Source organism: Fundulus heteroclitus, chromosome 21 (assembly GCF_011125445.2).
Source record: "Fundulus heteroclitus isolate FHET01 chromosome 21, MU-UCD_Fhet_4.1, whole genome shotgun sequence".
NCBI classification, from domain to species: Eukaryota; Metazoa; Chordata; class Actinopteri; order Cyprinodontiformes; family Fundulidae; genus Fundulus; species Fundulus heteroclitus.
This window is the reverse complement of record NC_046381.1, coordinates 16,772,155-16,796,371: the sequence shown is the minus strand read 5'-3', so window position 1 is coordinate 16,796,371 and position 24,217 is coordinate 16,772,155. Positions and strand designations below refer to the sequence as shown.

Here is a 24,217-nt window from a genome sequence, read left to right as displayed (position 1 = left end):
GGCAAACTTTAAACGTGACTTCCTATGGCGTTTTTTTAAGCATTGGCTTTCTTCTTGCCACTCTTACACAAATTCCAGTTTTGAGGACTACATTACTAGAGGTACATTCATACCAAATTCGATCTAGGTGAAAAAATCTCTCAAACAATGAGTGCTGACCCCCCAGCGTCATCTAATGGGAGGAGAGTCTATCCGCTTGCTGGATGTCCCTTCTGTCTGGTCAACTCAACGTGGCAGAGATGGATTTTACCAATCGAGTAACGGTGTTGTAATGGGGATTAGACAAAACAACGACTTCAGCGCCATTGGGTCCACCAGATCCTCCAATGAAGCACCCGGTTCAGTGAGCACCATGATGATGGTCTCTCCCAGCGGTACTTCTGTCCTTCTGTAGCACCCTGCATGAGGAGCTGCTGTCCAGCATCGGGGGATGGATCTCCATACGGGACACGGACTACAGGCATCTTTGCTCAGTAAATCTATCATGGCTCAATAGAAATATAGCCTAATTGTACTTGTCTAAATATGTAACATATAAAAAACCTTTCTGTGCTTAAATAAATGGACGAGAAGCACCCTTAAAGCGACGCAAATTGACAGAAGAGTTCAGATTTTTAACTATTTGAAGTCTGTCTTCGCTCTATTCGCCCGTTTCGTGCCATTCACAATGCTCGAAACGCCTCGTTCGTACCGCGGAGGATTAATTCGCTCCTGGTTGTCCCTTTAGTTGGGAATAAAATGTAAATTACTCACTTAGTAAGTCTCATTTACCTTAATAGTAGTCCTTTTGAGCAGATTCTCTCTCCTGAATATAGCTCCTCCAAGGTTACGATGGACTATGAATTTTATTTCTGGGTACCAGAGAAGGAGAAACTGACTACAATCACACATTATGGATTGGTAGTTATGAATGGTTTGGTTGGTATTCTTATTTTTGCTGTTTTATTTTTTCACTGTTGGTTCCATGAGAAGACTTAAACAGACTTAGACTTTACTGTCATTCCATTTATTGTCATTGCATATTCACAAAGTACATTTGAGGGTAATTTTGTTGCAAGGCTCTGTGTAAAAAAAATAGAAATCAAAAGAGAAACATTCTAAATATAAGTATTTGGCATTTGTCAGGAATGTAGCACCAAACCAAAAAAAGGCATTTTGTATGTACAGAAAAGTCATGTGTAAGACCATATGGGTAGTGGAAGTATATGTGGCAGCAGGATGCATTGAAACAATAAACGGGCCATTAAATGGTGCAGATACTCCGTCATCAAATATCAATATATTTGAAAATAGGAATGTTTACAGCTACTGTTTTCTGTTCCAAGGTCTCTTTTCACTACTTGATAGCCAACTGAAAGTGAATATACTTTTTTCTCCTTTTTTTGTTTAGGAGCAGTGTTTGTGCTTGTACCATATTATCATTTGCCAAAAAGACTGCAACAAATTTTTTCAAAACTTTTTCTCTCCACTTTTATTTCCATCACAATAAATGTCTAAAGATATTGTGATAAAAAAATGAAAGTCCATATCGTCCATTCCTAACCCACACAATACTTTTCAGATTTCTTTTAATTTTATTTTTAAAATGTTGCAAACCATGTAGCATTTTTCTTCTACGTCCCAAACTGAGTGCTGCTTTGCGTCGGCCTAGTACATGAAACCCCAATAGCATACACTGAAGTTTGGAATTGTAACGTACATTCAAGAGGTGTAGATATTTTTGTAAAGCAGCGGGCTGCTAATACTGATCTGAGAGCAAGGGAAATAGGTAGATGTCAGATCAAGTAAAGTGAAAAAGAAAACTATACAAATATCTTTAGAAATGAAACTACACTGAAACTAACACAGACTCCTTTTATTCGTCTGGATCAAACTCAACACCTCATTCAGAGTGTTTTAGAGTCAAACTAACTTAAACGAGAAAAAGGTCACAGCAGAACTTCACCTCTTTACAAACTCCATATGATCCCAGCTGAATTTTAAGATGTTTTCAGCTGTGGCAAGTAAGGAAAGGCACTGAATCCGTAGTGAAGCAATAAGATAGATGAGCTGTGCACCCAAGGGTGCATGAATGACTGCGTTAACCGATTTAATGCTTCATATCATAATCCGTATTAAGCTTTACCCCAATCACAATTCAGCTATATGGTTCAATTTAACCTTCTGATCTTGATGAAACTAGCTTGCGAGAAGAAATCATGACTTATAGCTTTTATTATCTGCCTCATTCCGGTTTGCTGTTTAGCCTTGACCACTGTGATGTAGTGTTGTGGGACTGGCATTTTAAGAGTTAAGTATGTATTTAGGAGATACCTTACAGTAAGCATTTTAATATTAGAATTTACAATGTCTATCTGTAGCATAACATGTTTTTTTAAATTGCAGCATTAACACTGTTTTAAGGAGATATTATTTTAAATAGCACAAGCTAGAGGAAATAGCCACTTAAAAAGACAAGAGCTGTAATGATGGAAAACGCGACAAAGGCGTGTGCTCCTCTGTCTCGTATCAATAGTCATCCATCAACGTAAGTTTATTATTTGCCTTCAGACACCGTATTCATTAGTTCGAAGCAGGAGGCAAAAGCTAAGGATGCTTAAGAGTCTCAGGTGCCCTTTAGATATTGTCACACTACTTAAGAAGGATTTATTACAAAACAAGTATACTTCAAAAATCTTTATTTGAGTTCAAGCCAGAAACAGCTGCCAGTATCGGTGGTGTAAGTGTGGGTGCAGGGCAAAACTCCAACTCGCGCAGGGTTTGGACTGCCAATACAAAGCAAATGTAATGGAAAATAACTGGGGCAGTCCAAGTGTAGTTTACTTTAAAAGACGGTATGATGTATGACTCATTTTCATTGTTTGTGTGTGCAGCATAGGATTTTGTGCATTCAAGGCTACTCTAAATGTAACTTTCCATCAGCACCATTGGCCATGCATTATCCAGGACATTTCTAAGAATTGACATTATTCTCAACCACCTGTCATGAAATAACAAAATGCTCTAAAACTGATATAAAAATACTTAACTTTCAAACTACAGTATTAACAAAGCGTTTAAGCATTCAGCCACTGCCGTACCAATGGCTCCAAAGTCTTTTTTTAACATGAGTTTGAACTGCAAAGACTGGTTTCTCCAAATCTCGTAGAGTTCAAAAGTATTGTCACTTCTTTATAATTTGCTTTTTATCAACTAAATAACTGAAATGAGAAATATTTCTACATACATTGGCATCTTCTATGTGTATTGGCCGACTTTCTATGCAAATTTTGTGCAGTTCTTGCATATAACCATGTACATTTTACTTCTTTTTTATTCAGTAGCAAAACACAAACCTGTTTATTCTTAAAAAAACCCCCAAAAAAACAAAAACAAATCCATTGTAGCAAGAACCCGGTAATGAACCCAGTAATTTTGCAATCACGAGTTGGATGAAGTGATGACAGAAGCTCAGTTTGGCTAACTGCTGCATCGATTTAAGACAAAATCACTGTGCAGTGCATCACAGATGACACTCATTTGCATACGATGGACGGGTGTCAGGGAAGTGGGACAAGAAATAACAGATCACCGGACATCACCCAAATGTAGTTTCTCTATTGACACTAATAAAGCAGCGAGCATCACTGACAAACCTAAGATTCACAATGGGAGCTGTACTTTCTAAGGAGACTAAGAAAGTTTGGTATGTCTCAGAAGATCCTCAGAAACATTTACAGCGGCATCGTTGGAAGCCTCTCGACCAGCTTTATCAGTTTGGCCCGGCGGCTCTACTGCAGTGGGCAACAAAGAGTCCACAGAGTGGTGAAGACAGCGGAGAAGATCAGCAGGACTTCACTGCTCTCTCTGCAGAGCATCTATCATTCCAGAGTCCAAAGAAGAGCTGCCACCATCCACAAAGACCCCATCCAACCCCAGCATGTACTCTTTATACTTCTTCCATCAGGCTAGAGGTACAGAAGTGAGAAATGCAGAACCTCCAGACTAAATAACCAAATTCTTCCCTTCTACCATCACTAATCTGCTTACACATCTCTGTAATCATGTACAGCACATACTCACTATTACTGGCATTACTATAGTTTTATTTTTGCACATCCCCCTCTGCTCATTGCACACAGTTAATTTACAACATATATAATATGTTTTGTATTTTATATTTATTTGTTGCTAGTAAGCCTTTTGACTCCCTGACACTTCTTTGATTGTACTTTCTTTTGTCCTGGCATTGAAAGTGTAGAGCAAATGAGCAATTTCATTAAATAGGGGAACATGTTGAGTGTGTATATTAGAATAAGTGTTAAATGAAACTGAAACTATGGGCCAAGACAAGGCCATTGCATGCCCTTGTCCTTGATAATTGCACTTCACTTCAATTAGAGTCAGATTTAATATTAGCCTGTAGGCTCTTTCTAGTTTTCTTCTGATTTTAGTTTTAAACTGCTAACTCTAAAGACACCCGAAAGATTGAGACACCATTGATTGTTTTAAAATCACTATAAATTTTCAGGCTCAGAGTAAGAAAACTACACAGGACGGTGGTCGAAGATGAAATTCTAACCTAGAAAAGCCAGAGATGCGCGAGTCACTCCAAGATTAATATCCAAAATGGATGCTGCATGTATGACATAAACTGTGGACAAAACTGCTGTAATAAACTCTTAATTTGCACTTCTGATGTTTTGCATCACTTTAAACCAGGGGCACACACAATTCTATTACCTCTCTATGTCTGAACATGATGTTTTAGTGTTTGAATACATAAAACACAGAGGTACTTATTTTCTGACTTACAGCTGGTGTGCACAACCTAGGTTTTGACATCATTCCCAGATCTGAGCTCCAGCTTCAGAGACAAATCAAAAGTGATGAAAAAGTGACCTTCTGCTGGTAGATAACATTTGTTGCCGTTACATAACCTTGATTCCATGCAAAGAATGTGATTATATTATAAAAAACTGCTTTAAATCCTTTGTCTTCGAAGCGTTTACACTGACAACACGCAGTCAACTTAACACATCGTTGTGTATAAATTACACTGTGACATGATAGAAAATATTGTTGCAACTGCTTTTTCTAAAACAACATGGTGCAAAACATTATGGGATCCCCCATCTAAGCATCTAATTTTTGTTTCTTTGAATCACAACAGCTGAGGAAAGGCACAGGAAGGATGGATGGTTGCAGGACACAAAGGGGAAATGGAGGGCAAAGGGAAAAGGATAAATGAGTGGAGTTCCCCAAGGAGACGTAGATAATCAAGGAAAGGTGCAAAGAAAATAAAGTCAACAGCAAGTCACTGAAGGTCAGACACAAACAGGCCCAAAAACACTGTGAACGGGTGACCCAGTTTAGAGGGGGGAACAGCGAATAAGAGAAACCCCCCAAAATCCGAGGCAGAGACCAATGGGTGACACCAACGAGGCTTCTGGGATAGAATAAAATAAGACAGGTGGGCCTTTCAGCACACAGGTCAATACTTGTGTGTTGCCCTATCGATTGGCAAGGCTTCAACCAAATGTCAGCACCCACAAGACCACAATCCTTCATGATTTTCAAATGACGGGAGGCAGATTCTTCTCGAGAGGGAAAAACCACATGAAAACGCAATTTGCACACCGATGTCTTATACTACACCAATTAATATTCAGACGTCATGTGAACGCGAACACTTGTGCAAACGGCAACCCAGCATGGCCTTTCAGGTGTGTCAGACGTTGATCTCTCGGCCCGAGGCACGGCATCCTGACACAGTCGCGGATCACATGGTCGGAGTGCATGTCTTTGTCCCTGCTTGCCCTCTGCCTAGTCAGGTCCACTTCAGCCATGGCCTCTAAGCTGATTACAACCACACCAGTGAGTTAAAAGGACAGTATCACTGCATCTTGTCACCTTGCCTGACTAGACGAGTGGCTTGACAGTTCAAGTTGGGCAAACATTTAGAAATCAGACTTTATTTCGCACAGATGCAGCATAGCTGGTATCAGATCGACGCCACTTTTAAGTCGTATCACTCGATGTAAACCGTTTTATTCAGACTCATAATCTGTGTCATAACCTGTCAAAACAAAACTGCGCTGAAGGGGAAAAAAGTCCTTCACCTGTCACAGGGAACAATTCAATCTCACTTTTAAAGCAAACAGATCAAAATGTTTAGCAAAAAGAAGCAGCCTGATCATCCTAATTGCTCATCAATCAAAGATAATTATATGTATTATTTGTTGCCGTAATGTCAATTCCTATGGATTTAACTAAAAGAAACAAACACAAATCAGTTAAACCAAAAGACAGTAATTTAACTGGGAACGGGTGGAAACGCTTATATGAAAATAATGTCTGAAATTTCATCTGAGCTTAACTTCTAATCGATGGTTTTCTTGACCGCTCCTTGAAGTTTAAGGAAAAGGCTTTCATGGCATCACATTTAGGTATAAGAATGATTGCTTTTTGGTGAGGGATAAATGACAGGAATTGAACGTTTTCTGACCATCTGGAGACATCAGCCACTACAGAACCTCCCCCGGCCGAACCATTTATCGAAATCAAGCTTTTGTGTCTCCTCTTCCTATTGAAACAAACTTTGGACCTCGGCAGGTGCAGTTCCCACACTGAGCTTTGCTGACAGGAAAAAGCTTGTTACACAGCTGTTGTTTCAGACAGGGGTCCATCCTCAGACTTGCCTCCAGCCTCTCCTGGCACACGAACCAGTGAATGTCTTGGTTGCTCCCTGCTTTGGAGTTATTAATAGTGCAAAAAGTAACCTTGCTAATTGAAAGGTTCTTACACATTATTCATTTTAAAATGTCACATTTCCAGCCTCCAATTCCTTTATTTAAAGCCCCAGTGTGTAAGATTTACACAGTGGTGCACCGAATGAATTACAAATGACCTCGCTGTCTACTGAAGCTACGGAGATTGTGTGAAATGGTTTTTGGTACTGTTGCCAAGTTTGCTTATTATAAACGACTTTGGACATGTTTTCCTCTAAAGTCGTTTATAATTTCCATGAGTCGCGTTTTTTGTGCTTGAATTAATTTACCTGTCCAACAGAAAGCCTGCTACCTCAACATCCGTTTTGATACCCACTCCCTCATGAATTGTCTCCACTCCACCTGGTAATAATAGCTAGGCTGATATAGACTCTTGTTTTCTCTGGTTAATACTTCTTTTTCTTTTCTTGGCTACTTTCTCTTCCCTCTCACTGGGCAAAAATATGGATTGTTCATTTCAACAGAAAATGGCAAATAGAATGATCTATGGTTGTCTTTGCTTGTTTATACTCCTCCTTCAACAGCATGCCTCATATAGAAGACAGATAGGGAAAAGCAAATATTGATGCCACATGGCACTCCCTGTGGCTGCACTGACACCTATGTATTTATAAACTACTAATTCTAAGTTATGAGAACGCTTTCATTTTGGATGTGATGTTATTAGACTGCCAGAATATGCATTTATGAAAGCAATACTTGATTTTTTGCAAATTAAAAGCCAAATTAGTTACACACTGTCTATTTAACTAAAAATAGTCTCTTTTGTAGGTTCCACAAATCACAAAAAGACACTGGAGGATGAAATAGGCTGCTGATCTTTGGGGTGTAATATTAAAACATTCTGTTTTTTTTTAATCTGCACTATCCTTACCAGTGCTGTCTCTAAACCTTTTTTGTTATTCTTGTCACATACAATTTTTTTCAGTTCCCACTAGATGAGATTTCTCTAATCTGAACTGAAACTGTAAGAGCTTGTTTCGCAGAGGGCCTTTTGCTCCGTCTTGAGAAACCGACAATGCAAATCGTTTGAACAGTGCCTGTGCGTTAGATCTTAACTTAGTGTGTTTAATTTTTAAGTTGTTACTGAGATTAAAACTTTATCAATTATATAAATTTTTACAGCACATTTTAACGATAACAGCTTTGGTACCTTTATAAAAAACAGGTTAATGAATGTGTCTGTAAGACAAAAAGCAAGATACTGATGGGTAAAACATTTATAATTAATGTGGGATGTGGAAAAAGGTAAAGACTGACATTTAAGTATAAAAGTAAATGTAAAAAAACAATATGTTTACAAATATTTTTTTGATTTTTGTTCTTTAGAAAATTCAAGACAAGAAGGTCGGGAATTTTTTTTCCCCCCCATATCCAGTCTTTTTACCCCCATATTTATCCAGACTTTGGATAATGGTCAAATAAAAGTATATAACTTTACATAATTTTAAAGACTAGGAACCCTGAGGGAAAATGGAAGCTCATCTTCCCAGTTTAATAAGAGACCGAAACAAAATAGTCTTGTAGGAATTTAAGGAAAATAATATAGCAGCATCTGAAAATAGAAACCAAACCCAATGTAGAGTGCTTAGTTTTGGTTCTAGCCACAGCTTTGTGGTTCTGATTTATTTTCTCTCTGAATCTGAGTCTCCAAAAACAGCCCCTGGAATCTGGCAACTTCCAGGAAAGAAGACCACCAGGCACTCATCAGCCAATAAGAGAAACAACATGTATTCAATATTTCCAAAATTGGTTAAACTCAGAAATGGAGCAATGAAATGTCAGCGTTGTAAATAAAACTATATTCTTTAAGAAGCTGCTTACTTCTCAAGGTTTCTCACATGAAATCATTGTAATAAGGAGATGTTAAATTCAACCCAAAAATTCCTGTTTTAAATAATCAACTAATTATATATCACTTTAAAACCTTTTTGAGTTATAAATAAGTATAAGAAACATGTCGTCATGTATTTACAGGCATGAATACACGACTTTGGATCTTACAACTAAAAACATTCATGTGGTATTTATTTTAATTTTTTTACGATTCTTTGATGCAATCTGTGTGGGATAAATAGTTATGGATTAGGGAGTAGACAGCTAAATGTATATAAAAGGTCAAATCTTAGCTGTCCGTGGTTAATACAGTTCACAATTAAAATCGTTAAACTACAACGTTTTTGGCCTATTTTTAATACCTTCTGTCCGCCTAAGAAAAGAAAACAGGATGAAGCAAAAGCTCAGTGGATGCCAGACAGAGGTAAATACAAAATTAAGGGCATTTATCTATTTAAGTTGCCTCGGCGAGCAGCGAGGCCCTTTTGTGACTCAGGAGGCATCACGTTCCACAACAAAGAGCAGGAGATATAATAATTTACTCTGTCACTTCCTGGGGTGCGTGGAGACAGCAAACAGCTGGCAGCTCTGCCCACGGTGACGCCAACCAGCATGATTACACAAGAAAAAACAAATGTGGTGATAAAGAGAGAAAGATGGTGAATAAAATGGTCCAGCAGAGATGCTAAAAAAGGGCATAGATGAGTAAATGTGAGGACTAGAAGGTGGAGGTGTGGGGCGACTGGAGGCAAATGCAATGACACACATTTCCTCTGTCACAGTGCCCCGGTATATCAGTCAGGCTAACAAGTGCTCTTTCATTTATCCTGAGAGGCTCCTTCACACTGCAGAGCTTTTTAATTAATCTCTTCAGTCCAACAATCTCAAGCTCTCATTCTGATCCAGTTATTGGCCTAGAGAGCTGGGGCACGAGAAAGAGCAATTTCACTTCTTCATTCCTGTCACAGAAGTTTCAACAAATGAGATCAGCTGGGTCCCCTCCGCTAAAGACAACAGCCTGACCTCATCGAAACACACTGCTACACTGAACAGGAAACGCTCCTGTTTTTCCGTGGGTTAAGAGCCATTTGTCACAAGTCACAACAGCAGAAGCCAGCCAGCTTTTTTTTTTTTTTTTTTTGACCCTTGCAAAACACGCCATTCCAGGACAGGCTTTACTCGCTGATCGTACTGGTGATGCAGAGCTCAAACGCCTCCCTTAAATTTGCATCCGGGGTTGGTTGTGGGGGCTGAGTTACCAGCTGCTGTGCATCTCACACAGCCCGTATGGAGAGGAAATGCTCCCTGGGTGTCAGCATGTCACCATAGCACATCACGGTTGCCGCAGAAACCGTACAAGCACAAAAATTTGGTAGAAGGAAGCAAAATTAAGTTGATAATCTTCTTTTTATGCAATATTCTGAGAATCTGAAATATTCCTGTTGGTTGAGCATAACAATGGGGATTTAAATTTGGGGATAGTCAGTATGTATTACCACTAATTACATTTCAATGTCTTTTGCTTGTAATTATATCTCTGACAAAACCCTTATATATTAAGGCCCATAGTCACCCTAATATGAATACTTAGCAAACGTGAGAAGTAGTGCTTTGTTTACACCTCCTTTCCACACGCAAACAGCGTTTTTAGGGAGAAGAACTGTCTTATTAACTATAATTGTGTAGTGGACTGCCTCTAATGCCTGTCTATGCATTTTATCCTCAAACTTTTTTTTTATATTTAGATACATCATTTAAATGATTAATGTCCTCCAGAAAATGCTATTTTTCTAGAATTTTTCCAATAAACTACATTTTTACATACCACAAAATGCAACCCAAAGATGTGCACTTTAAAATATTAAATCTATGTATAAAATGCAACCTACACCACAACTAAAATAAAGAAACCCTTATTAGTATATAGGCTAGCAACAATTTAGCTACGTTCACAATCACAATTTGCAGTTTGATATCATTAATGTCGACCGTATGGCCGCCTACTGGCGAAGAATTGGTGTTACAGGATTTTTGACTGGAATCAGATGGCAAAGACGTTTTTTGTAATACATAACAAAAAGGATCTGCCTAAAGAATATAACAATAACAAAATTACTCCACCTGCAACCCCATTCACATTTAAATTACATGCGTTTTATTATTTAATCTGTCAATTGTTAACGTTCTTAATGTCAATGACATTGCCCCCTACTGGTGCAGAATAGGTAATAAAGTTATTTTGATTCAAATCCCAGGGACATGTAATGTAGATGCCGATTTCTTGCAAAAACAATAAAAAATAAACAATGATCCAAACTTTCAAAGTTGTGAAGCTATAGGGCACACGTTTCTGTGCTGTAGCTCTACTGGAAGGGACCAAGTAGGCAATGAAACACTTCTCTATCCACCTGTGATCAAACATTGTCAAGACTGACGAGGAGTCAAACGTGAGAACACTACAATGAATACCAATGATCTCCAACGTCAAAGCTCCCAAGATGAAGCAGCAAAAGGAGCTATAACTCAGTTTTCCAAAGAGTTGAAGACTGAAATATGCAGGAAATGGAAAATACAGAGGAAAGGTGAAAAGAGTTGTAAGATGAATTGGAGAACTGTCGCTGTGATGGCGGGGGGTGCTGGGGGTAAAGAATGGCTGTGAGAGCACGCGGAGGGAAATAAGTCAAAGAACTGAAGGATAGAAAAAAAAGACATGGCATGGAGAGAAGGAAGGAGAAAACAGCATAGCAACTGTTGTGTTGTGGCACTCGTAAAACGCCAGTTCAGCAGTACTCGAGGGTTTTCAGATAAAGAGGTGTGTATGTTTCAGTGTGTGTCCTCCGCGCGAGCAGGAGCACCTGCTTGTGTACGACACATTATGAAGGCATAATATATGTAATGCTGTTTGACTGTGCATGGATGTGGAAGGCTGGCTGTGAGCTGTGAAAATGTGAAGAGAGATTACTGAAGCACGTAATGGAGACCTGGGGTTCATAGCATTTAGAATGATGACTCCTTTAAACTCCTATCCCACTCCTCTCCATCTCCCCACTTTTACCAATGCCTTCTGGGATGGGGGGGGGGGGGGGGGACGGCAGCGCACAAGATGAACGAACGTCCCTCGAGGCGGCGGAGGGAGCAATGATCAGGGGGACGGCAAGGAGACGAGTAGGGCAGAAGGAGGAAGGAACACATTAGCCTCTTACTCGGCGTGCCACTCAAACTGGCAGCACCAGCCAGCGCTGCTAGTTGCTGTGGGTCCACACAGTCTCCCCCTACCCTTCAATGGGATTTATGTCTTACTCTGATGGCAGCTGGATCTAGAGCTTTTGGCCCATTTGGTCCACTGGACGGACTGCTTGCTGGCTCAGTAAGCCAAACACATGCATCTAATGGAAGCTGTATGATTAGAATAAAAATAATCCTTGCTTAAGCCAACTCTGATAAAGGTTTGACATTTTCATATTATCAAATTGGATGTTTTTATTATTTTTTTTATTGTTTAATATCCATTTTGATGAAGTGATGTACAAGTGGCATTGTTCCAGTAGAATTGTCTGGCCCTGAGTATCAAATCAGGCAAGCTATAAAGCCATCCAGACCTTTGCAAAATGGCATGGACGAAAGGTTAACGAACTGGCATTTCGCATCCAAAGAATCTTCCCTTTACTGTTGGTGAGGAAAAAGTATTTCCCCCCCCCAACAATCTTTTTCTGTTTTTTGTTTCTTTTTTGTCAGATGTTCAGGTTTCAGATCATCAAACAAATTATAGTGTCACACAAAGAAAACCTGAGTAATTACATAAAAGCAGTTTTCAAAAGACTAAGGATGATAAAGAAAAAAGCGAAACCCACCTCTATGTGAAAATACAACTGCCCTCTTGTTAAATTATGAATAACCACATTGTTTTGGTTCAATTTTACGAGCAACACCAGAGCCTGATTACTGCCTGGGCAGCAGACTCAATAAATCACTTAAATACAACCTGTCCAGAAACAACAAATAGGCTAAAATATATACATATATATAAAAATAAAGAACAGATGAGGAACTTTTTTTAAACCACTGTAGTTTTCTGTCCTAACATTTCCTACTTTACCCAGTCACTACCTTGGATAAGACCTATACAACCTTAATTCAAATGTTTCATGGTCCGTCATTGTCTTGATTGATGATACCAGTTTCCCATCATGCCTCTGTACATTTCCAACAGACCATCTTTCAATTGGTACACGTCCCAGGGAGATTTTGTACCTTCTTCAACAACTGATGATTTAAAGTAATTTTCCATAATCTGCCACCAATGTGGTTTTGTGAGTCCAATAAATATTTCTATTAGCGGTTGCTCTGCCTTTACTGATGTTTCTTCTCCCTGCCATCAAATTCTTTATGAACTAAAAAGGTAAAACACGATGAGTTTGAAGAAGGTAAATCATACTTTTGTTATTCTTACAGCAAAAGCTTATTGTAAAAGCTCTTAGTATGACATAATTTTAAAGGTAGATAAAGTTTATAATTGAATACAGATATTGTTTCCATTTCTAAAATTGTAATAATATATTTCTTTCTTAATTTCCCTATAAATTATATGTTCATGTGTTTTTAGGATAGTATAAAGGAAAGCCAACTACGTGGCCTCTGCGAAAGGTTAATCATCCATGAAAAAGATTTTTAGTTGTAGTAATGGAGTAAAAGGCTTGTTTAGTTAGCAAATCCTCAGTAGTTGTGCTCTCGTGATGACAGGGGCAATTACTCGTAGAACCTGGCCTCCAACACCATCTGGCCACTCTCATTAGCCCTGGCTTAGATTGGCCGTGTTGTTTACAATATAAACCTATGCTACAGCGTTTTCTTACATCAGTATGTTGTTGTCATCCCTTCTTCAGCAGGGAGGATAACAGATTTAGGATTAGGCGTGCCTCATGAGTTTTACCTAATGATGTCTCCATTCATGACTCATACTGCGCACGGTCAAGCACAATAAGCCCTAAGACAGCCCAGTGGACTCCTTTGAGACACCAGCGCCACTGAACTGCATCCTGGCATTAATTCCTATGCATGTAATATCCCACTCGTTATGATAATGCACGACGGCACACGAGGCTTTGATTATTTGTACAAAGCAAAATGAAAGGGGGGTGGATGAGCTTTTTTCTTTTAACTTCTAGCACACACACACATATATATATATATATATATATATATATATATATATATATACATATACACATATACATATATATATATATATATATATATATATATATATATATATATATATATATATATATATATATATATATATATATATATATATATATGGATTTAAGTGGATTTACATGTGGTTCAATATGCTAAATTGAGGATAATTTGCATTTATGTCACATTTTTGTTACATATTCTACAAATGCTGTTTTTTTTTTTCGGCCTAAGCCACAAACTAAATAAAAGGCTCAAGTTTAATAAATGCATGCCATATTAAGCCATGAGCTAGTGTAAGATTGTAGTATGATATACAGTATATAGTATATACACCATATCGTATGTACAAACCACCTTGAGCAAAAATACAGCGGTATAAGAGAATAATATAAATTCAGCATTTTTTTAGTATTTATATTAGATACATAGACACAAATACAGAGACTGAGAAAACGCCGCTGCATTTTTTCTTGTTCTGAGAGGACTCCAACATGAATGCTGCTGGGTTCTCTGGAAGTTTATAACATAGGAAATTAAATTTTCTTCTAATTTCCCATTTTATTCTCTTTTCTTACATTGGAAATAGGTTCCACAATAACAGATTACACTATTAAATGACTTTCCACATAACTACAACTTGAACTGAAGCGGATTCTTGATAACATTTAGATATTTTTAAAGCTTTATTTTTTATATAACAGAGAGACTGTCTTTAAATGATATCTTCATCAACAAATAGTGTGTAACAGAGAAATGTATTTGTCTTGTGGATTAGAGATTTATGTCAGTCTTAGGTTTTTTTATTTTAGCAATATACAACAGGAATTTATTGATATCAAATGTATTTTTTCCTACAATCTTTAACAAATCATTAAAGAACAAATTGGTTCTTTTAATAAACATTATTCCTGATAAAATAGAATTGAATCTTATCTATTAAAACCAGTGTTAAACTGTCTAGAAGGGTGAAGTACACATTTTAATGAATGAACTTAATCAATGGTTATGAGAGTAATTTGATTTTTGCTTATCAACAAGACGTCAAAGTATCCACAACATAATAAATTAACCAATTTTTTTAATTCACAGCAACAGTAAAGGTGTAACACTGAACAACATGACAGCATGTCAAATCTGTTTGGAATATTACACTAAAAACTGAGTGCATACACAGTATTTCTCTAAATCTAACAAAAAAAACATTGCAGAATTGATACAAAACTAAAATAATCCCAATGTTCTGGCCGACATATACAGAGAGAAAACAAATGGTAGATGAGGGACCAGGTTTTAAGTGTGTCCCGGAACATCCAGATGATAAATGCTCCTACTTCAATTCCCATGAGGGGGGCCAGAAGAACTCATGCCACCTATAATCTGGGAGGTTCTCTCTTATCTGATTATGAATGCGAGTAAAGAGGATTTAGGTGCTAGTGCCTAAATGCTAGGCTGTACTGATTAGAGGTTGGTAGGGTTACGCAACAATCCGGGGGGGCAGAAGGTGTGCTTCTCTTAAACTCGGCTCTTGTAATACATGAGGATAACTTGCTCAAGGCCAGAAAAAAAAACAATAACTCCAATCGACTGGCGTTATCTTGAGCTTCTCTGTACAGAGAAATACTATGAGGAAGAATAAGAAAATAAAGAGTGAATAGTGCCTTTTCAGATACATTGGAAAAAGTTACAAAGATCTATTTGCCAAACATATTATGAGTGTCTGGGCCTGTATAAAATAAGTGTGCATATTGACTTAACCTTATAAAGATTGACAACAACTCTCATTGCACTAAAAGACAAAACCAGTGGAGCTCCTCGAATATAACTCTGAGGCGTCTGATGGAGAAAACTTGACTCAAGACTGACTAAAGAACTCTCTCTCTTTTCCTTTAACCCAACCTCCGCTCTTCTTGGTCTCTTCAGGCATCAGCATCTTCATTGGTGCACCTACAAGCCTCGCCTCAGTGAATTAAAGCCTGGAAGATACCAGTCGTTTGGAAGGAGGAAGCCTGCCGTGATCAGAAGCAAAACCACCCCTTAGAAACGACACAGGAGCCTGCCAGCAAAAGGCTGCCCCATGCCAGCCCATTGCTTATTTCCACTAGCTAGACTAGCTTATTAGATAAAGAGGAGAGTAATGGAGCACATCCACATTAAGGAGCAAGAACAAGGCTGGACACGGCTGGTGTGAGTGTGTGTTGGGGGAGCGGGGAGGTGGTCTGGCTGACTCTGGAAGGAAGAAGCACTGATCTCTTTAAAATGCTCCCAGACCCATTGCTATTATTTTCTGGGACAGTTTCTTATCAATAAAGCAAGCTGAAATGTTCACAGACGTAGATCTTGTCATGCAATGCGCTGGGGACAATTTTTTTTGTGTCAGCATTTTTATTAGCCCTATCGAACAACAAATAATTCTATTTATGAAAAATAAAATGGACAATGTTCTTGCATATAAACAGCTTATTAGTAACTGCAGCCAACGGTAGCAAACATTTTTATAGTTCACTACATAATTTACCTTCCTCCTGTCATTCCCCACCATTTGCCATCAAGTTACGTAAATAAAAAAAGGCCAAATTTCATCTTGCATCAAAATAAGTGGATGCAATTACAGAGGGATACACAGGAGCAAAATCATGCCCATTTCATTGGATTATACAGCAATGACACAATCTGCATAATCAGCTCCTTAGCTCATTGTATCTTCTGTACAACTAGATCGTTTACTCATTGTGAAAAAAGTCCATGCGAAATAACTGTATCAGACTCTATAAGGGTGTAAGATACTATGTTATCATTAAAATATACGTAGCAAAAACACAAAAGGCAATTTGAAAGCATAATTAATAACTGTTTTTAAACAAAGACCTTTGCTACACAAATCCAAATAAAACTAAATGTGCTAAGACAGAGATTTCCTAATGTGGACTATTTGTATCATAAATTTCTTCATTTTGAATAAATATATTTAAAATTGTTTAGGTTGCACAGTTTGGACCCATAAATTGCCCAAAGGTCCAATTCCAATTTCTATCCCAAAACTCTACATCAGCTAAGACTTAATGCAAGTTCTTAGCTGTATTAAGATACTACAGCTGTAGTATTTTGTAGATATGTGTTTGTCAGAGCAATGTTAGTTTTGACATGTGAAATATGGCTCTCTGCTATAAAAGTTATATGTCAGCTGCACAAGCAACACATTTTTATTGTTAATTTGCATGTCTAGTTATACCCCAAGGTATGAGAACGTAACCTGCGTGTGGCTAACAAAGTTTAAGTCAGTAATTGATAATCATCTAATAGTTTGGTGCCATCTTAATGCCAATTCTAGTGTTTTTCAAGAGTCTTGGACTGCATTTCACCACCTCTACTTTAAAATGTTACATAGGATGATTGATCAAAGCTCAAGTATCAGTGTCCCACACTGATTATAGATCCATAAATATAGAATGAGATTCATGAAACATTTATTCCAATAGTGAAAACAAAAAAAAAAAACGTTTCCAATGCTGTTCTAGCATTAAGACAATCTGAGATTGATAAATGTGTGAAAACTACAATGTGACTGGTATAATCTGGATTTAATTCTTTAATTGATTACAGATTCACTAACTTGGCCAGACCAGATTGATAATGTATAGCACTCTACGTTCTACACATTATCAATCTGGGACTGCTCCCACTTAATCTGTTTGGGGAAAGGAGCAGAACGCTCCAAACTGACCAAAGGTTGGTTTTTGCCAATCACAGTATCAAATTAACACGTATAAGCAGCAGGCGTGATGAGAAACCACAACAAGATAAGCTGTTGATTGCTGCTGTTTTTTCAAAGATGAAATCGTGGATTCTCACAAAACAGATGTGATAGCAGCAGCTATGCGTGCGTCCTCCTGCACGGCCATGTTCATGTTGGCTTAGGCTGTGGGCTCGTCAGCTCTTGCGTTCATCGCACCGGTATGTCCCGCCTTAAACTACAATAATGCAACTTGATTGACCTGAACCGTTTTTTTTTTTTTTGGTTCAGACACAAACTGTTGAAGCTGGAGCGGTACAAGATGATTTCTCGTGTGTTAGTGAATGAACAAGTACCGCAATGTTTGGTTGTGTGTGGAGCAGAAGGAGGACGGGCTCATCGAAAGTGTCACTCATACAAGAAACCGTAACAGGATGAGGCTTTCATTGATTAAGCATGAGAAACACAGCTAGAGCCTTATACAGAATGGGACGGGGCTCTAAACAAAAGAATCAATTGGCACAAGTTTGACTAAGCACGTTTTGGAAGAAAGAAACACAAGAGAAAATAGCCAGATGCTGCCCCTTACAGCAATCAGTCTTACTCTAACGACCGCCAGCGTAAAATTGAGCTGGTCCCCTTTTAGCCATCAAAGTGGCTCAATAGTGCCAGGCCATGAAAGAACATCTGGGGCTGCCATATGCTTTGTTGCCTGTGAGTATTGTCGGGTGGAGTTCTTTGTATGTTGGGGTATCCCACGGGCGGCAAAACAGTTTGGTACCTTGAAGGCCGTGTCGTGTACTTGTATATAGTCCATAACAGTGTTTGTGTAGCTACTGGTGTAGGTCAGTGGTTCCGGAAGTTAGGGTGGGAACCCCACAGGGAGTCTTAAAATAACAAAGGTGGCATCATGAAATCAAAAATCACTGTAAATGACAGAAAAATTATAATTATAACACATTTATGCTACAAATGGTACAGGAGAATTAAGGAGTATTTGCAAACATGTAAAACTGCTATATTGCCTGCTGGTACTTTTTGTGCTCTCTTGACTTGGTAGTGTCCTTAAGTAATATTTTGTGGGATTGAAGCTGAGTGGTTTGGGGACCACTGCTTTAGGAAGGGTGCTTATGTCCTGTTGGAGCTGCTACCAGTCAGCTAAAATATTTGGGTGGGTGGAGACGTCTTAAAAATAACATTAATATGAAAGCAATAACGCAGGAAGAATAATGGCATTCCAAAAGCTTTACTGTGAGAGGTCACAACGTCATAGAAAGATGTGCTTGTACATTTCTTGCCAACACAGTTCATCCGCACTTTTGCACTGGTTTATGAGTTCAGAACGCACAACGTTATTAAGCCTAATGTGGCAGTAAGATAAACCTCATCCCCTAATGTGCCTGATGAATGCACGCCCTACAGTCTGCATGTCCAAGAACTTGGAGGAAGACATAATAGCTACTTTCCTTTCCCCACCCACTCTTAGCTTTCTGCAGAACGACAAGCATGTACGGTAGCATTGCCATGAGGAAAATAAAACTGACCGTTACACATAAACAAACATTGCATATTTGTTTTTAAAGCTTGATTCATAATTCATTGCTAAAAGTTTGCAAACATCAAGCTCGGCAACCTGGGCCGAACCTACTGCACCGGTTTGATCCCTCCAAGCGTTATTCTGCCAGTTGTCTTTTCTGCTGCCTTTCCTGCATCACTTGTGGCTCCTCTGTTTATCTCTACGCAGCGTCTAGCTACTAGATTTTTATACAATGTATATTGGATCTCTATCTTTTCAGTTTTAACTCCAAGCCCATGTGAGCCTTGTTGAATGAAATCACGGCTTGATTGACCCCACGGAAAAGGTCACTACTTTCATGCTTAACCTTTATTTGAGGACCAAAGGGGCTGTAGGTGGCATAAAGCACCAGATCTGGCTCTAATGAATGATGGAGACTGAGTAACAGGAAAAGAAAGGAAGAAAAGCAAGGGGAAATGTGTGTGCCAGGAGACAAATTGCATTTGACAAAGAGCTTCGGTTGCCTTGTATGAAAGCACATGGCTGTGTAGCGGGCTAGTAATAGCATTTCCTTAGTCAGGGGCTTTCAAGAGAGCTGACTGCATGATATGTGTGCTGTAAAAGGCTTCCCTGAACTCAAGGAGCTCCTGTACGGCGGTATGCAGCCCCAGTATTCTACTTCCGCGTGACTTTCAGCTGCCGATAGCCTGAGCTGTTGGAGTCGTGAACAGGCTTTCCACATAGGCCTGTCAGCTGAACGGTAATGCAATTTGATTTAGGATGGGATTTCCCTTGCATGAACCAAGGGCTTCCCCCTCATGACAGTGTGCGAGTCAGCAATCTACAGATGTGTCTGGAGTCAAAAAAAAAAAGAACTGTATTGAGCACCAAATCACTTCAGACATCGCACGGCAGGGCAAATTACTCAACTGCTGTCACATGAGTCCGCCCTAAATTAGATATCGGCAGTCTCTGTCTAATTAATTCATATGATGCACGGCTTTCCTATAAAGGATGAATGCTGTAATCAAGCTGAGACAGGATCATTGTCAATCACCGCCACTGGTTGATTCACAGAAAATAGGGAATATGTCAATAATGCAGGAAGGGGGTAAAGCTGCATAATAGCCAACAGCAAGATAATCCATCTCTATACATTAAGACCCATTAGATGTTTTCTTTTAAAGAACAATGCCTTAATAAAGGGTTTACTTCAGCGGGCCAAGATGCATAGGCAAGCAATACACTGCTCGTTTTAAGAGAAAAGCTCAAAAACTAGAGATGCATCAATCAGCAGTTTAGACTCAGTCAATTTTGCCTTAATGAGCTCTGATCAGTAATCAGCAGGTCAATTAATTAATTTTTTTTTTTTTTTACCATTTATGTTCCTGGAAAACAGAGCTTATTGTATTGGTACCTCCTGCTTTATGAAGAGGAGCACTGCTGTATGAAATTGAAGTTGGTCTTACACAACTTGTACATGACAGAAAAAAAAAGTCTATGAATTACAAATGTAAAAATATATATAGTATGTATTTTTATTTTACACCGATATTATGAGCAAGTGGAACATTTCTAGGCTTATATTCTTCAATCAATTCAGAACCTCCGGCAGCCACACGCCCCTACAACAGAATATATAGCCTGCTTTATTATTCCTTGTAGGCAGCTGCTCTTTTCCTTACAGGTTTTTTTTTTTTTTAGAGATGAACCCGTCCATCCTGTAAACACGTCAGCAAACAGCATGCTTTTGGTGCCCTTTTTTTATTTTTTATTTAGTAGGAAATCACATCAATTATATTACGATAATAATTTAAATCTGAGATGATTTAAAACTTCTACCTCTATAGAATAAAAACAGCAGCCCGCTCTTTTTTTTTTTTAAAGTGGAATAGTCCTTAGGTCTGATTGTATTCTAGTCTTGCAGTCTCTGACCTTTACACAGAAACACACACAAAACCCGGGACTATAATGGGATACAAACAGTTCCCGGTACTGCACAATGAGAAGATAAGGTTACTGGAGGATGCCATAAAACGCCAATAACTGGTTTTCATCAAAACTGACGTGCCACATTAAACATTCAGTCCGGGTGAGGATTGTGTGCCGTGGTGGATGAGAATTTGCCAAGTCTCAACAGGAGTAAAGGACGCGTTAATCGATTAACATAGCAGGAGTGTATACCCAGAACCTAGAAAAACTTGGTTTTGAATGAAATCAGATAAACAAACGTACGCAAACACGTAAAAAGCTATTAGGTATATTAACCCCTGTGAGAATCCTGTTCCATCATCCAGTCACTTAGACCGGCACAAAGCAAAGTATCGGAAAACAGGCATGTACCTCTTCTTACAAAGAACATAAATTCAAGCTATTGGTATTTTATAATGGCACAGACATAAATATCTGAAATCTTTTTGTAGCCTTCTGCATTCAGTCACATCCTGTGAAAAGCCTCACTGTTAACAACTGCTTCTACCGACCGTATCAGATTCACGCTGATAAACTCATGAGCATGTTTTGAAGCGCACGTGGGAGTTGGTCTTTAACAACCATGCCTGCAATGTGTTATTATGCAACCAGAGTGCTCAGCTTTGATTGTGAGCAGGAAATGTGAGACTGAGGCGGCCCGGTCTCACTTTCCAGTCTCGGATTCTTACCTTGGCAGCCACGGAGGAGCTGGGCTTCTCCAGGAGATCCCACAGTTTCCTCCTCTTCTCCGGGCAGCAGGTGTTATCGAACTCTCCCTCTCCCTCCCTCTCCCTCATGGTCTCAGCCTCCCGTCGCAGCTCCTCGTTCATCTGCTCCTTTTTCTGGTGGTAGCGGGCCTGGCAGCAAGACTCCAGGTAGATCTCGTCGATCCCCCAGTAGTCCAGCTCCTGGCCAAACGAGAGGGCGCACATCTCCTCCATCATGTGCAGCTTGCCCGTGCGGTAGAAGTTCAGGATGGAGGTGAAGGCGCCCGGGTGCCGGTCGAAGAAGTACTCGTTCTCGTTCAGGCTGTAGTCGTCGCAGACCTCCATGAGGGACTCGTGGGTGTTGCAGTCCCGTAGCTTGCCGAGCCGGGTCCTGGGCAGGCGATCCAGGGTTCGCCACAAGACCTCGTGGTTCAGACCGCCGACGTTGAGGCGGACCCTTCGCGATCGGGCTTTGGTCCGGATGATCTCGATGGGCTCGGGAGGCAACGGTGGTGCAGTTCGGATGTTGTTGGGTTTAGGCCCCGCCGGTCCAAGCTTCTCGGCCATGATGATGGAAACGGAAACTTCTTGGAGGATGTTACCAGGGTGAATGGCGAAGAGAAAAGAAAACGGGAAAAAGGTTGACTTATGTTGGATCCTCTTTAGGCAAGTCCCCCCATGGCTGAAAAACAAAACAGAAACAACAAAAAGCGATTACTACTGATAACATGAAAAAAACAAATCACCAAATGCAGAGTACCTCTCTTCAGATTGCAGACATGGATCAGCTGTTACCTTATGTCTTCAAGTCAACGTTATGACAGCTGCACAGTGTTATCGACCCCCTCCATTACATTTCTTAGAAAGCATTGGGCTAAATCAATGATTTCACTTTACCAGTCAATATGGGTGCTTTGCTCTGAGGTCCGAACAAACATTTCTTTATAGCGAGGCTGTAGAATCTCACTAGAGCACTACTCTAAGAGCAGACCATGCTTCAAATCCAGCTTTGGGTGTCTGTAAGTATAGCAGAATTTCTCAAGTCTCATCACACCTATTAGAACATTATTTTCATTCAGTCCAATGATGTTTGCTAGCATTACTTCGATGGATAACTTTTTTTTATCAATAGACATTTTGTTATCAAGTGCATTAGATTGTACTGTATGGTAGTTAGAACCAAACTGGACCGTATGTTATCGGTCTGAATCTGTCTCATGTTTCGATTGTACAGAAATCAACTGGATTGATGGTTACAAGTTTTTATGCAAATGCATTTCTGTTCTGTTGTGCATTGGTAGTGCATTTGCACAGTCCCAATAAACTGAAGCAACAATAATAATAGATAATATAAAATAAGATAACAAATCCTTTATTGTGCCGCAAAGGGGAAATATAATAATAATAATAATAATAATAATATTAATATATTAGATTTGGGGATTTAACATTTTAATCAGGACTGAGAATATGAGATTGTGTGTATCTCATATGAGAGCTTTTTCTTGAATAGATTTTAGTTACATTTGCCTTCTGCTGATTTGAATAACAAATTTGGCTCAAGCATGCCTGTTTCGTAGGGTATATGGTGTGAAAGGAGAGGAAGAAATGAGGCGTGCATAATATATATATATATATATATATATATATATATATATATATATATATATATATATATATATATATATATATATATATGCACGCACGCACACAGACACTGCAGCAAACCTGTTACACTGCATATGTTCCCCATCACTATGATCCCCCTTACAATCCACCAACTACCTCCAGTATCTGCACTCTTGACAGCCCACAAACTCGTTTTGGACTAAGTTTAAAGTGTTAACAGGCTACCAGCATTTGGTAATATCGAATGAAAACAGCCAGTCTCACCTTGCCGCTGCAAACCAGCCTCATGCAAACTCCTCTTTATCCTAAAGGAGCAGAGGTGGAAAAACCGAGCCGGGATCCCCCTTCAGTTAGGCGGCTGCGACTGAGGGGAGCACTCCGCGCACACAACGCGCGTCCCACATTATGTGGAAAATGAGTGTGGAAGAGAAAACACTGACAGAGAGAGAGAGAGAGGAAGGGAGGGAGAGAGAGAGAGAGAGAAATGGTGGGAGAACAAAAAAAAGAAGATTTAATCCTTCTCTAAAAACGACCACATGGAGCGCCTCGCCATCGGAACGCTTTCGTGTCCTGCGCCTTTCCACCTCCTAAAGAGCTCTGAAGAAGACTGGCTGGCTGAAGCGCTGTCAATGCAGAGACGTCGAACGCGTAAAAAGAAGGCAAAGGGAAGGAGAGAGGGATGAGCGAACTGCGGAGTGTCCCGCTGTGTACTACAGAAAGCATGAGCGCAGGGGCGCGCACTGCACAGGCTGCAACACACAGCGCAGAGGTGATCGTCCTCCCCAAGTGAACTCAATTAAACAAGCCTGAGCGGGGGAAAAAACTGAGCTGTTGCTTTATTTTTATTTTTTATTTTTTT

General features: G+C 39.3%; 1 protein-coding gene across 1 annotated transcript in view; it reads right to left on the bottom strand.

Moving 5' to 3' along the window:
• The window catches only part of kcnb2 (potassium voltage-gated channel subfamily B member 2), a 147,324-nt gene extending 123,369 nt beyond the window's left edge, over window positions 1-23,955 (bottom strand). The window contains exons 1-2 of the mRNA XM_012857377.3: window positions 23,623-23,955; window positions 21,712-22,411 (exon numbers count right to left, since the gene is read on the bottom strand). Of these exons, the coding sequence (XP_012712831.2) occupies window positions 21,712-22,296 (585 nt within the window). The 5' untranslated portion in view covers window positions 22,297-22,411; window positions 23,623-23,955. The remainder of the gene's footprint in view (window positions 1-21,711; window positions 22,412-23,622) is intronic.
• Window positions 23,956-24,217: the final 262 nt, after the last annotated feature.